At 41.6% G+C, this 13,078-nt stretch overlaps 1 protein-coding gene across 1 annotated transcript in view; it reads right to left on the bottom strand.

The window, feature by feature from the left end:
• Nucleotides 1-13,078, bottom strand: part of LOC104580216 (glypican-5-like) — a 269,794-nt gene that overhangs the window by 70,455 nt on the left and 186,261 nt on the right. Inside the window, exon 8 of the mRNA XM_088530217.1 lies at nt 68-218. Coding sequence (XP_088386343.1) covers nt 68-218 — 151 coding nt within the window. The remainder of the gene's footprint in view (nt 1-67; nt 219-13,078) is intronic.

Here is a 13,078-nt window from a genome sequence, read left to right as displayed (position 1 = left end):
TCTGCCTGTCTATTTGTGACACTTAGGAATTTCTAAGCTCTTTATGTGCCTATAAAACTGTATTTACCTGCTGAGTGAATCCTGTCACCAGATCCTTGACAGCCATCCTCATCATCGCAATCCCCACTTGACTCTGTCTCCTCACTTCTTCCAGCCCCGCTGCCAGCCTCTCGGGAAGCCCATCTTTCCAGTTTGAATTTTGCCTTCTCAGCATCCAGCTAGAATGGAAGAAGCAAAAACCAACGGTCATTTTATTTACACAACCCCTGATGGTCATCCTGGGTTTATAATGTAACAAGCACTTTCATGCTCCCATTCTTTACAAAACTGTTCCTAGAAGTGAGGATTGTTTCTGGTCGAGACTCACAGAAATTTTGGAACAAAAGTCCACACAAAAATTCTCCACCACCTAAGACCAAGAACATTTATCATCAAACTTGTAATTGAAAACACCACATATTCCGTTTTCCAGTAGCATCATAGGTACCTCTGGTCCTGCAGCTGGTCCTCTTGCAGACTACATATGGAATATCAGGGGTTAATGCCATTATAATCTGCTGATGTCTGAGTACTTGTTCTGGGATATGTACAGCTGAAGACAACAGTAGGCCTTGACAGCCTTCCAAGAGCTGAGTGTATCTGCTGCTCCTCAGATGTGCTTGGTCACTTGGATGCCTCAGCCCCTCGACAGGATTTTTACAATGATTTAGAAGGCATTCTAAATTAAAGGCATGAGAAGATGCCTTTACCAACTGCGAGTTGTTCATTAGATTTCACTTCAAATACATTTTTGGACTGCCTACAGAGGAGGCTGTTTCTAAAATTAATCTCAATGTATCATTCTTGGTGACACTTACTATAATAATGTATTCACTCCCCAAACGAATCTTTTTGATTTTATATGTTCTAATTCCCTCTGTCCCAATGAACTGCTGCCTGTTGTTACTGCTGTTGCAACAAATGACTCTTCGGGTCACTGATGATTCCAAAGAATGAAAAACACCATTTCATTTTCCATCAGTCTAGATCCAGCCTATCTGGGGAGCAGCAACAACAGCAGCACTATTGGGGAAGAAATGAAATAACTGTTTTAGACTAATACATTTTGTTATAAGGCAGCAGTCAAAGAAAAATCATTCAAAGAAGAAGCTTGGAGCTAACTCTTCCACAGCGCAGAGGAGAGCTTTCTCACCGAGCTAGACCAAACCTCTGCTGTTGAACCTGGGCCATTTTTTGTAGGACACTTAAACATTCACTGATATAAAAGCCAGAATTTAGGTGTTTCATGTTCCTTGGCTGATGCCCTCAACCCCCTGTACTGTTTCCAGCTGAAACTATGCTATACCACACGGATGAACATTGTTTTGAAAGCCAGCTTGTTTGTCTCCCTTTGCAAGTTACAAAAACCTTGTTTGTGTTAGTGCTGCTGGTATTAAGATCCTTTATTCTGGTTATATGAAAGTTTTTTAAGCAGCTGGAAAGGGTTTGTAATGCTTCTCAACGTTTGTCAGATTCTGGATCTGTCCAGTACCCTTCACCACAAGTATCTTCCCCCAAAATGCTGCAGAGTCATTTCAGGCTTTCTGATCTGCTTTATCCCCGAGCACTGTAATTATTTTTGGCTCTGAGGGAAACGTATTTTGGACTGCAGATACTTTGAAGATTGAGACAGTTTCTAAGCTAACAAGGAGGTGGGCTGGGAGCCGAGGGAGGAACGGGAACACAGGCCAAGATAATGGTATTAACTGGGTTAAACTGATGCGGAGCTATGAAGGCAGCAATTTCTCTGCAGTGGGAAGCTCTGTGTTATAATCTCCTTCCTCAGCTCCTGTGAACTGCCATCCTCCACGCTTGGAATGACAAATGCCTGGACCACTTGGCCAAGAGGTCCTTCCTTCTCTGTTGAACAACATATGCCAACTTTTACACAAGAGAACTCAGATTTTTTTTCAGCCTTTCACTGACCTGTTTGCTCATTCCAAAAGCACAAATAACTTCACACTGCAGCTGGAAGCTCAGGATGTGGGAGGAGAGGGGATGGACTCTAGTGGGGAAGAGCATTAAATCCTGCCTGCTATTCTTTATAGACAAGTTGCTGAATGGTGAACCTTATCATGGTGAACCTTATCATTCTCAGACGTGAAGCCTGATGCCATGGCAATACAAAACAACATTTTGTCCACCAATTGGAAAAAATTGCCTATGAGGGGGAAAGATAACTCAGTTCTTTCTCAGATTTACCGTGTCTTGACCGTATTAGAGAAGACTCATGCATTTGTAGTTATAATCCTTTAGAATGAACAGAAACAGCTAAGTGATGAACAGAACAGACACAAAATGTAATGAAGGCTTTTGATGATTGTTTGCCAGTGAAAGCAGAAATGTTTACTGCCCATTAAGGTTATCATTCTTTTCAAAATTTGATTTCAGTCAGTGCTCACGGCTCAATCCTGACCTCTCCTCAAAACAAGCAAATAGTTGAACAAAATGTGCCCCACTTTCAGTGGAACAGCCCTACCATTTGTCCCTGATTCATCTGAACGGTAAAACTCACATATTCCTGTTCAGCTCTGAGTCAGATGCAGATGACTATACTCATGCATTTTATTCCAGCCAAGGTTCCAAGTTTAAGTTACATTAGAAAGCTGAAGGATAGTTTTACAGAGGAGGGAGGAGTCCCATGAGCAGGGCTGCTGTCTCTCCGCCCTGTTGACACTCGGGGACGTCTCGCGGGCATTCCCGGAGCTGCGGCAGAGGCCGGGGCCGCGCGGCCGGTGGCAGCTGGGCTGCATCGGAGCTGCTCCTTACGCTGCCTTCCAAGAGCAATCCCCAGGCTCCCTGCCGAGCCTAACCCCAAAAGTGTCTCTGGATCTCTCAACGTGGATGTACTGGAACATAACATTTATTCTCATACTTCTTCATGACGGCGTGTTCCAAATGAGCACTCCCACATATTAATTAAATAATAACCGCTAACTCCACAAAAAACTATTTGATAAAAATGTCAATTTTAATCAACTTCCTTGATTAGTCTATTTTCTGAGGGGTCATATATGCCTGTATATCTGATGAGACAACTTCAAGCTGTGGAATAATGAGCTCATTTCATCAGAAAAATGGGTTTTAAACTTGTATTTTGCACCAGAGTTTCAGGCTTTCCAGGCATGAAGCATGGCCATGGAAAACTAAGCAAACACACTTTTAGAATAAAGCCACTTAAAGCTGTGTGCTTGGCATATTCAGACACAAACTCCATATAGTAACTGTTTCCTGAGGGATTTGTTAATTAGTTTTCTATATGAAGGATTTGTGTGTGAATGTTCTTCCTTTCTGAAAAAGCAGAGCTAAAATCTGATTTCAGTCCACTTGTCATGTGAGCACGTGCATCTTACTGGCTGCTGTTTGCACAAAGATCAGAAAATGGCTTATTATATATGATATTAAGGACCCGTAAGCTAAGCACATCTTCTCTCAAGGTACTGACAAACAGTTGTCTTTTTAAAAGTACTCTAGCGACATAAATACAATTTGCAGAGATGAAGCACTTTGCTAGCATTAGGCACTAATAATTTAGAGGGCCATTCTTCAAAGGAGTCAGAAATTACTCAATCCTTCCATTCATCCTATTCAAAAAGAAAAATAAAACTCCTTTTTAAACCATTATTAGGTCAGAAGTGACTACAACTGGAAAAGACAATGAGCTTTTGTTCTTAGTCCATTATATACATTTTTTGTTAGGGATTGACATACTGCTTTAGGCATAAAGCTGCATTTTACTGGTGTCTTGTGACTGAGCAGATGTTCTGTCATTTCACAAAACAATAGCAACATAACAAATGTTAGACTTAACTGCCATTTTTAGACTTAACTACCATATATACACTTATTCCAAGAGGATCCTCTCCTTTGAGATAACATTTATGGTTAATTTTCTTCCACATATGCTCCTAGATCCATTTTAAAAGCATGCAGCACTTGCTTTTGTTCCTTTTTAAATCTTTTCTAAATCTAATTTTTCTATTTATCCAGCATTCATATACTACAGCACAAATAAACTAAATAAACTTCTTTGCCCTCAATCTTGCCAGACATCTTCTTTGCTTTGTTCTTCCTGTGTCTGGACAGCATCGAACCCAGAAGGTCCTGTGCATCATTCCTTTCTGGGTTCCTCCAAAGGCAGCACAACTCAATGGTAGTTAGTACCAATCGACCCTTAAATTCTCTTTTTGTAATCTAACGAAAACAGACTTCTAACCTTCTGGAATAAGTGACACCCCCGGAAGGTTTCCTTCTGCTGCATTTATTGAGATCCTAAAGGAGTATCAAGAGGCTTTCGGTAACTACTCACAGAGCCCTCCTGTATTTATTCGCTACATTGTATCTGCCCAGTACACTGACTTCCCAATAAACTCGGCAGTTTCTGGTTGAGTTCTCATGCAAAGAGGACACAGAACACACACTCGAATCATGACTGCAATTCTGAATGCTTTAACTGCCGCCTAAATGCTTGTCAAGCAGCAACATCCATTTTGTGTATCAACAGAAAATCTGTACCTGCCTGGGATCCTGACTAGGAAATGAGCTTGCAAAAACGAGAGGCTCAACCTCCCCTCTCTCACAGATGTTCACCTGCCCCAGCAGAGCCAAGGCTGCCACAGCGCCGACGCGAGCGACAGCCCCCGAGCCGTCCCGGCTTCCCAAGGAGGCCGGAGGGCACGGGGAGCGTCCCGGGCGCAGGCGGTGCTGCCCTGGCAGGCCAGGCTCTGCCAGGGCCTTCTCGCCCTGCCGAGCTCTGGGCTCCAGGGCAGAGCCATGCTGCGCAGCACAGAAACTGGCAGAAACTCTCTCTTTTAGCTGATTATTTCATCAGAAATTGAAGATGCCTTTTAGAGATTTGCCCTGTTACACTGCAGGATTAGCGCTCCTTTTATTGATGCTTATGGATTTTTTTTTACAGCTGATTACTAAAGGTGACTATACAGTATTTCTGGAAAGCGTTAGCAGCACAATCGGTTTAACATTCATTGAATTAAATTACTTCATGTGGCAGGTCTTCATGTTTACTGACTACACTCTGAAGAAGTGATAAGGATGTGTACCAACCAAATCTCATACTTGTTAAGAGAACCTCCATCACAATTTTGCTTCCTAATACTGTAAGTGTCACCCGAAAACTATTACTTACGAATTGCCCAAACTGAGCACAAACAACCGATGGATTGTTTTGCATGCCAATTTGTTTTAACCAAACAACACAACACCTCTTAAAAGAGAACTAACACAATCTAATTTAAATTCAGTATGACAGGTAAGTCAAGGAAATAGGCAGACATCTCTCCTTCCTGTGGTATCTTAGTTATTATTAGACTGTAACTTTGCACTACTATGCAAAGGGCCAAAGAAGATCTTTGTGACTTCGTATTTAATGTGCCTAAATGATACATAGGCCTTGGATTAGTCTCCTCCACAGGCACGAATTTCACCTTTATACAGTTAACTTACTGCTGCCTTTTCCAAAAATAAAATCTGCTTTTTAAACTGCAGACATGCAGTCTGAAAATAGAGCATATGGCTAAAAAACCTGTCATGTTATATTAAGACTTTCTACATTTTAAAGTTTAAAAAATTGGTAAACAACTGTAATAAGAACGTAAAATAAGCATTTTAATTACTGGTAAAGTGTACAACAACAGTCACATGAAAGCTTCTCTGCCACTTCAAAAGGTGCACAGGGATGCAGAGAGTGCCAACCTGGAGTCTGAGTGACAGTGTCAGACACTGCCTGTACGGTGAGCGCTCCATTCAATATTGGATGGGCAAAAGATTTTAGCTATCACTTACAAGTTCCTGGGGCAGCCTCGCAAGATTCGGGAAGATGGGGACAAAAATCCTCAAGTATCTGCATAACGAGGCTGAAATAAAGTTGCCTGTGATGGCAAAGAAGTATACAGGGTATTTCAGGAGGTCTCCTCCAAACTTGTGCCCTGGGTCTGCACGCTCTGCTGCTTTTTAATATTATGGAATTGATTTGTAAAATCAAAATCACAAATCAGAACCACTCCCATTAACCATTAGAAGTTCTGCTTCCTTGCTTGTCTAATTTCTGTAAGGACAGATTTTATCCACGTATCAAACTATATCCTCTAGGCCAAGAATGAAGCCTCCTAGCTGTGCCTGAAGTGAGAATATGGCTGAAAAACTGCATTAAGGATTGCCTGGGTTTAACAGGGCTTCTTGGTAGCCTGTTTTGAGGAAGAGCTCTGACTCGTGGAGTTTCTGAGTTCTGAGAACAGCCAAGAACGCTTGTCTGGTCAGCCTGGGGAGGTGTGAAATGGGAAGATCCCGCAATCAGTAGGCTGGTCACACTCCATCAGGCCTTGAATGGCACCCTCTTGATAAGCTGCATGTTTCTATGGGTTAAGTGAGTGAAAAGTGGCCTCTCTCAATTGTCTAAGGAACAGAGCCAGTCTTTTTCTTTGCTTGGTACTCAGACAGAAATTATCTTTTTTTATTTCCTGAAGGAAATGCTCATGACATGCTCCAGTGCATGTTAATTCTGTTTCATGTTCTTGGCTAATTATCTGCTTTCAAGGTCTATGTTGGTGAAGATCATTTTCATAATACAAAAAGTTTGACATTTCACTGGAAAGACTTATGAACAATTGGGGCCTCTCATTACTTGGGAGTACTCACTGGGAGTTGATGTTTCATGTTAAAACATGACAGAGGCAGTGCTCTGTTTAGTCTCCTCAACACTAAATCCCAGCAAGCGAGCACTAAAATACAGCATGAAATAAAATATGGAGACAATGGTAAGAAGATGGATAATGGTGTTTGTCATACATTTAACATGTACTGATTTAGAGAACTAAATGGCAAATTATTCATTACCCAAGATTTAATACCACTGCAACTCAAATCAACACCACACCATCCCTGCGGTATCTGACTTCTCTGAAATCTTGAGTATCACATTTCTAAATGTGTTGAATTATTTAAAAGATGCCACATATGTACAGAAAAAGAGGATTTGAGCCTACACTGCTATGAATCAGCATACTGAATTCAGTGGAGCAGCTCCAATTTATTCCACATGAGGGGCCAGCCCAGATTTTTCAGTCCGTGGAAGCGGGGTATTTTAATGAAACAGGCAAACACATTTCATGCTGCATGAATTTGATAGAATGCAAGTCCTTCTCTTTCCAGATGTTGTACTCCCATTTCAGGCTAACATTTGAGGACATCCAAATGAATGTTCTTGGTAAGTCATTTTTATTTAAAAAAGAAAGAAGTAGAAAAACTTCTGCAAGCAGCTGCTGCCACTGAAGCCTTTTTTTTTCCCTATGGATTTCCTTTTCACTGGTCATTTCCCATGAAGATTCTCTCATGTCTCACCAAAGTTGAGTTTCCATTACAGTGCTTTCATCATCGAACCTCTCTCCTCTACTCAGAGCCCTCAGCATTTGTTAAATGTGGTGAAAATTGCCTAAAGGGTTAAAAAGATACGGAGGGAGTGGCATGCGTGGCAGGCAGGCACACACCGCACCAGGCTGTGATTGTATAAGCTGTGTTTGTTTATGAAACCAGGCTAAAATGCAATGCACAGGCACACAAACAGCCTTGGCAGATCACTAGTAAAATTTCTGGAGAGCAGGAACAGTTGTTTTGCCTGATGGCAGCTTTGATTTGTCATCATGGGTTTAAATTCTATCTGGGCTCACATTAGGCACGGTAAGTGGGAAAAGGTCAGTGCGTGGGTCTTTGTGGACCATCATCATCTCCTATCGCCTTCTCAAAAGTCACTCACAAAACAGTCCGATCAAAGAGATTAAAAGCTGCCTCATGGTGCACTGGGGAAAATGACAACCACATTTTCCCTGTACTAAATATACCTATAATTCAGACTTGGGAACTGGCCCACATTTACCAGAGATGTAAAGTGGCTTTGAAAGTCTTTCTTTATATCTCATTCAAACTGCATAAAGGAATTGCTATTTTGAGGGAGCAGATTGAAATTTCCAAGATAGGGCTCTGGAGTTATGCTACCAGCATTTGCTGCAGAATTCATTTAAGCAGTTCCAGTACATCCATGCAAAACTCACTTGTTGCTTTTTTTTTTTTTTAAATAGTTATAACTTTACTTATTATTTTAGACTATTTTCTCTACAAGTGACAAAGTTCCTATTTAATCAATTAGAATCACTTTCACTCTCTTTACTGAGATTTCTGAAGCTTCTCCATTTTATTTTTTATCTCTCATTACAACACGGAAGACTTTTTTAATTAAAACCACCTCTCTCCTTTCTCTGACTATAGGTCTAAATTAGATTCTACTCTTGAACAGCTCTGTAGAGTTTGACTAAATTTCAAGCAGTGCTCAAAATGAGCAAAGATAAGAGGTTAAAGACAAGGGAGATTCAAACTGGAGCTGGCTTCTGTTGTGGTAATGAGACTTAGTTTGAAATAGGTGAGATATGTTCATTACAAGCAACCCCTGAAAATGACTGGAGAACTAACACTGGAGAACTAACACGGCAAGATACTCAATGGAACACAAAACGTTGTACTGATTCCCTGTTTTTATCTCTCTCGGGAAGATGCCTTTTCTCCCCATTTCAATCTGTTTAACCTGTCTTCCTTAACCAGCTCCTCTTCACCACTGCTCATTTGTGACTTGCTCTCCTCTTTATTCTCCTCATGGAAGAGCATCCTCTTTCCCACTTAACTATGGCCATCTCCTCAGCTGTGGATGCTGACTTTCATCCACTTCCACTTGGATGTAGGATTAGATTTTACACATGGAAGCAACCAAGTCTGGCCCCTCCTGTACCCCCATCAGCTCGGTCCACAGGATGGGCTTGTCACTCTCTCATGGATTCGCTTTGGAGGCCTGGAAGGTCAGTTACGGTCATCTCGTCCAGTTCTCTTCCCTGCTTAGGCCTCTAGGGAAAGGCTTTTCCTCCCCTCTCCTACTGCTTTTGGACAACTCTGAATCTGTCCTTATGCAGAGGATTCCTGCTAGAAATGAGGATGTGTGAGAGAAGAGATGTGGTTAGTAGTGGTAAGCGTTGACATGTTCTACAAACGTCTTGCTCTACTACCATGTAATCGCAGCCAGAACCTGCAACAAGTACCGGTAAATACATGCATGGGTAAGCTGCTGATGTGACATGAAAAGAAGTTAGGGATGAGAAATACGGGGTTCTCAAAAAGACAACAAACATCACGCCCCAATTAGCACTCCTCTCTGAAACTCAGCTACCTCTGCAAGGACGAGCAAGTCCAGGCACATCTCATTTCCAGGCCAGCTGAGGAGCAGCCTTGCTGGCTGCATATTCAACACCATGAATGTTCATGTGTTCACACGCAGCTCTTCAAGGCACAATTATTAGTTAGGACAAAGGATGAGCTAAGCAAACCAAGGCAGATTCCTGTGCACTTGACTCCTCTATAACATGCAGGACCAATTGCTCCCCATAGCCTTGACTGTGGCTTGGGCATTTTCCTAAGCATGAATCATGAAGTACAAGGAAGAGATGGCACAAAGAGATTATGAAGAATTTGCATTTGGCTCATGTGCATCACGGCACCCCTTCCCTCCTGAGGAGTTCAGGCCTTGTGCTGACTCCTGAGCACCAGGCACTCTCAGTGGCCGCACACAGTAGAACTGGCTGTAACACAACTGGGAAGGACCAGGAGGTTCCTTAGAACCACTGGCACAACTACTATAGATGGAGGGGCCGTCAGTCGGTATTTTTTAAGTATTTTTGAGACGTTATAGCTATCTTTAGCTGCTGAAACATAACATGAGATATAGCAAGAACCCCTGCTGCGAATTTGGTCATCTGATGCTAATTATGCTTTAAAAAGAAGGAATTTATCTTCAGTTTCACTTCAAAGTCAAGGCTATGCATCTTACTGTCAAGTGAGTAGAAGTCACAGGGATACTCTGTGATTACAACGGCAGGATCACATACCCAGTGGGAAATCTAAGGCAGCTGGAAAGACTCAAGAACACTAATGCTTCCACTTCCTTTTTGTTCTTGCTAGTGGGTATGTTATGGGGCAGACTGCTGCTATTTAATTCACATTACTCTGATTTGTGAACGTTAACTATCAAACCAAACTCTGCTCAACAACTTCGACACCAGTTGCCTCTCAACATGTTCTCCCTCTGCAGTCCTGAGCTCTCCCCACGTTACCACAGAGGTATCCACAGAAACAGTCACCAACACACACAGTTTCCAGGCCCATTCAGCTGGGAAAGCAGGTGAAAATCCCTGTGGAGCTGGTGTAGGCCCTGCCTCCACCTCGAAGCTCTGTCGTGCCCCATGTCCCAGTCCCCTGGGCTCTACCTGCTCCTGTGTGCGAGGGTGAGCTCTGCAGGGCCTGCTTTTAAGTCACCTCCTACTCCTCCTGTACCGTACATGATGAAGCACAATAATTAAAAGGAAGTCCCCTCTTTTCTGTACGATAAATGATAGGGTTTTTCTTATGCTGGATTTTTCCTGCTGGATTTGTTAAACCTGACCTCACTACCTCTCCACTGTAGTGTATATGCAGCAGAAAAGTAAAGGGAATGGAGCTTAATTGTGCTCATTTTATAAATTGAGTTCCTAATTCTCATTGACTTCAGATGTTTTTTGTTAAGAGAAAAGATAATATGGAACCATAATGACAGACCTTCTTGTCAAATTTTATCTTCAAGGAGGCTTGGATTAATAAGAAGCACACAACTGAGCTATGTGTGTTTTGAAGTGCTTGGGAGACTCTTTTAATTGCTGCAATCTGTTGCGGTGCCTCTCCTGCACTCGTGAAGGTGTTCAGCGCGGTGGGTGTTTTGCTGATGAGCTCTTTGTCTCGTAAGGCAGAAATGTTTTGTCTTGTGTCAGATCTTAGAGCCACTGATACTAAACCTTTAAGAGTAGGAATGAAAGAATAAATACTAACAAAACAATAAAGGCAGATAAGACAATAGTTGTTCAACACTAATGTGGCCTTTTATTATTTTGTTATGATCTTTTATTTTTCTCTTTTCCCTTCATTAGAAAGGAGCCCAGGAATACTTTCTAGATTAAAGCAGCTTTTTACCACCAAGGAAACTGTGCTCCTACAGAGTGTATGTTGGTATCTTTTATATTCTCTTTGTATGGGTCTATAGTGGATATTTTATATCAGGGGTCTCATTCAAAAATTCTAATTTCTGAGATTTCTCTAAATGTTCTTGATACAGTAGTCAGTAATAACTGATTACTCTGATATTCCTTCCAAATGGCTAAATAATTCTTCTTAGAATCACTATCAGAAAAGGGAGTTTATCTATCAATATGACTAGAACAACCTTACACCAAACCTGGTATGAATGAGATCCTTTGAGCTGATAACAAATCATCCATGTGTTATCTCTATACCAATCTAACACTTAAAATAAACGGCCAGCACTGAGATGACCACGTCAGAGCCTACTTCCCTGTTTGCAAACTGGGGTACCTGGCCGCAGCATTTCTCGGTATAATTATTGCGAGACTGCCCTTCTGCCTGTTATCCTCTTCCCAAACAGACCCTAGGAATTAGTAAGATACAAATATATAGACATACACATTGGATCTGCTGCTCAGACATTCGCCCTGCCTGTTGTTCTGTTCTGGGAGGATGGAAGCAGCCGGGGAGCTGCCGTGAGGCCTCTACCTTTGCTAGCCTGTGGGCACGAGCACTCCTTTCCCACAGCAACTTCTAAACTGAGGGGTATTTGGAGCATGATTTCATCTTCATCTTTGGAGGTCAGCATTGCTGGCAAGATCAGAACCAAACGACTCCCAGGCTACTCATTCCAAAAAAGAGATTAGTCAAGATTTTTTCATTTCTAGTGTTTCTCATTTAACTGCCCGAATACCAGTGCAAGATGAGGGATAATGATCTACCTCCAGATCTGTGTTTAATATTTAAAAACCTATGATCACTATTTAATTTGGACCAATCCCAGACTGTATGCTATAGAGGTCTCTCTCTAGTGCTCCACATCTGCTAAATATTTTAGACATTTTAGCTTTATATTTATGTAGTTGAGATAGAGTATAATAATGCCTATTAAAATCAAGAGTGTATGAGGTTATATTAGGTATTCCAAAGAAGACAGATTTAGCGAGCTTAATAGAAACCATTCACTCCTCCACTGAAATGTCAGATTTGTTTCTCACACTTTTGCACACTATGTTTAACTCAGCCCTATCCTTCAAAGGCAACTGATATCTTCTAGCCACACATTCAGACACGGATTCCTTCTTAGTTTCAACTTCTTCAGAATCAATTAATACAACAGGCAGTGACAAGCACATGAAAAAAGAACACTTATAATCAAAATGATATATCTATAAAAACGTCGTGGAGTGCAACTTACTGCCTACATACACTTGGATGCTCTTAGCTTTGTGCCAGGGATCTTGTTAACACCTGACATTGGGACAACACATTTCCACTGGAGCTCAAACCTCTTCTAATTGGTCGAGAACATAAGGCTGGTTAACACCACAGTCATACGTCATTTAATGTTCAACCTCATTTTCTGCAAACTGTTCCGCAAAGCTTACAAATTACAAATTGCATTACAAATATTGCACTGGAATTAGGCTTCTGTCCAGAATTCCTTGTAGTAAATATTTTCTCTAGAATTGAAACTTTCATTCTCAAGAAAGACACTCTCAGACAGGACATCTATCCTCAAATACCTTAACAAAGGACAACAACCTTAATTATCAGCCACATAGGTTTAGGGGCCTGAAGATACAAGTGTCCTTGGATGAGACACGCAGACCCAATCAACAACACTTGGTAATAAATCCTCCTGTCATTCCTCACTGAAATAATTTAAAGATACAGAACCAGCCAGTGGCACCACTGCACTCTACAGAACTCCTAATGACTAGACCGGATTACGTAAGCTTGGAAATCGAGCAATGCTCCCTCCAACAGAGGCGGTAAGCAAGAACTCATTAAAAACAAACAAAGCCAACTATGGCTGCCGTTTCCCATCATCTACATTCTTGACCTTTCAAGCATACTTCCAGTCTATCTGTGAACT

This window comes from Tinamus guttatus, unplaced genomic scaffold (genome assembly GCF_059628265.1).
Source record: "Tinamus guttatus ecotype Peru unplaced genomic scaffold, ASM5962826v1 Tinamus_guttatus_pri_ptg000364l, whole genome shotgun sequence".
Taxonomy (NCBI): Eukaryota; Metazoa; Chordata; class Aves; order Tinamiformes; family Tinamidae; genus Tinamus; species Tinamus guttatus.
The sequence above is the reverse complement of the archived record's forward strand: the minus strand, read 5'-3'. Positions and strand labels throughout refer to the sequence as shown.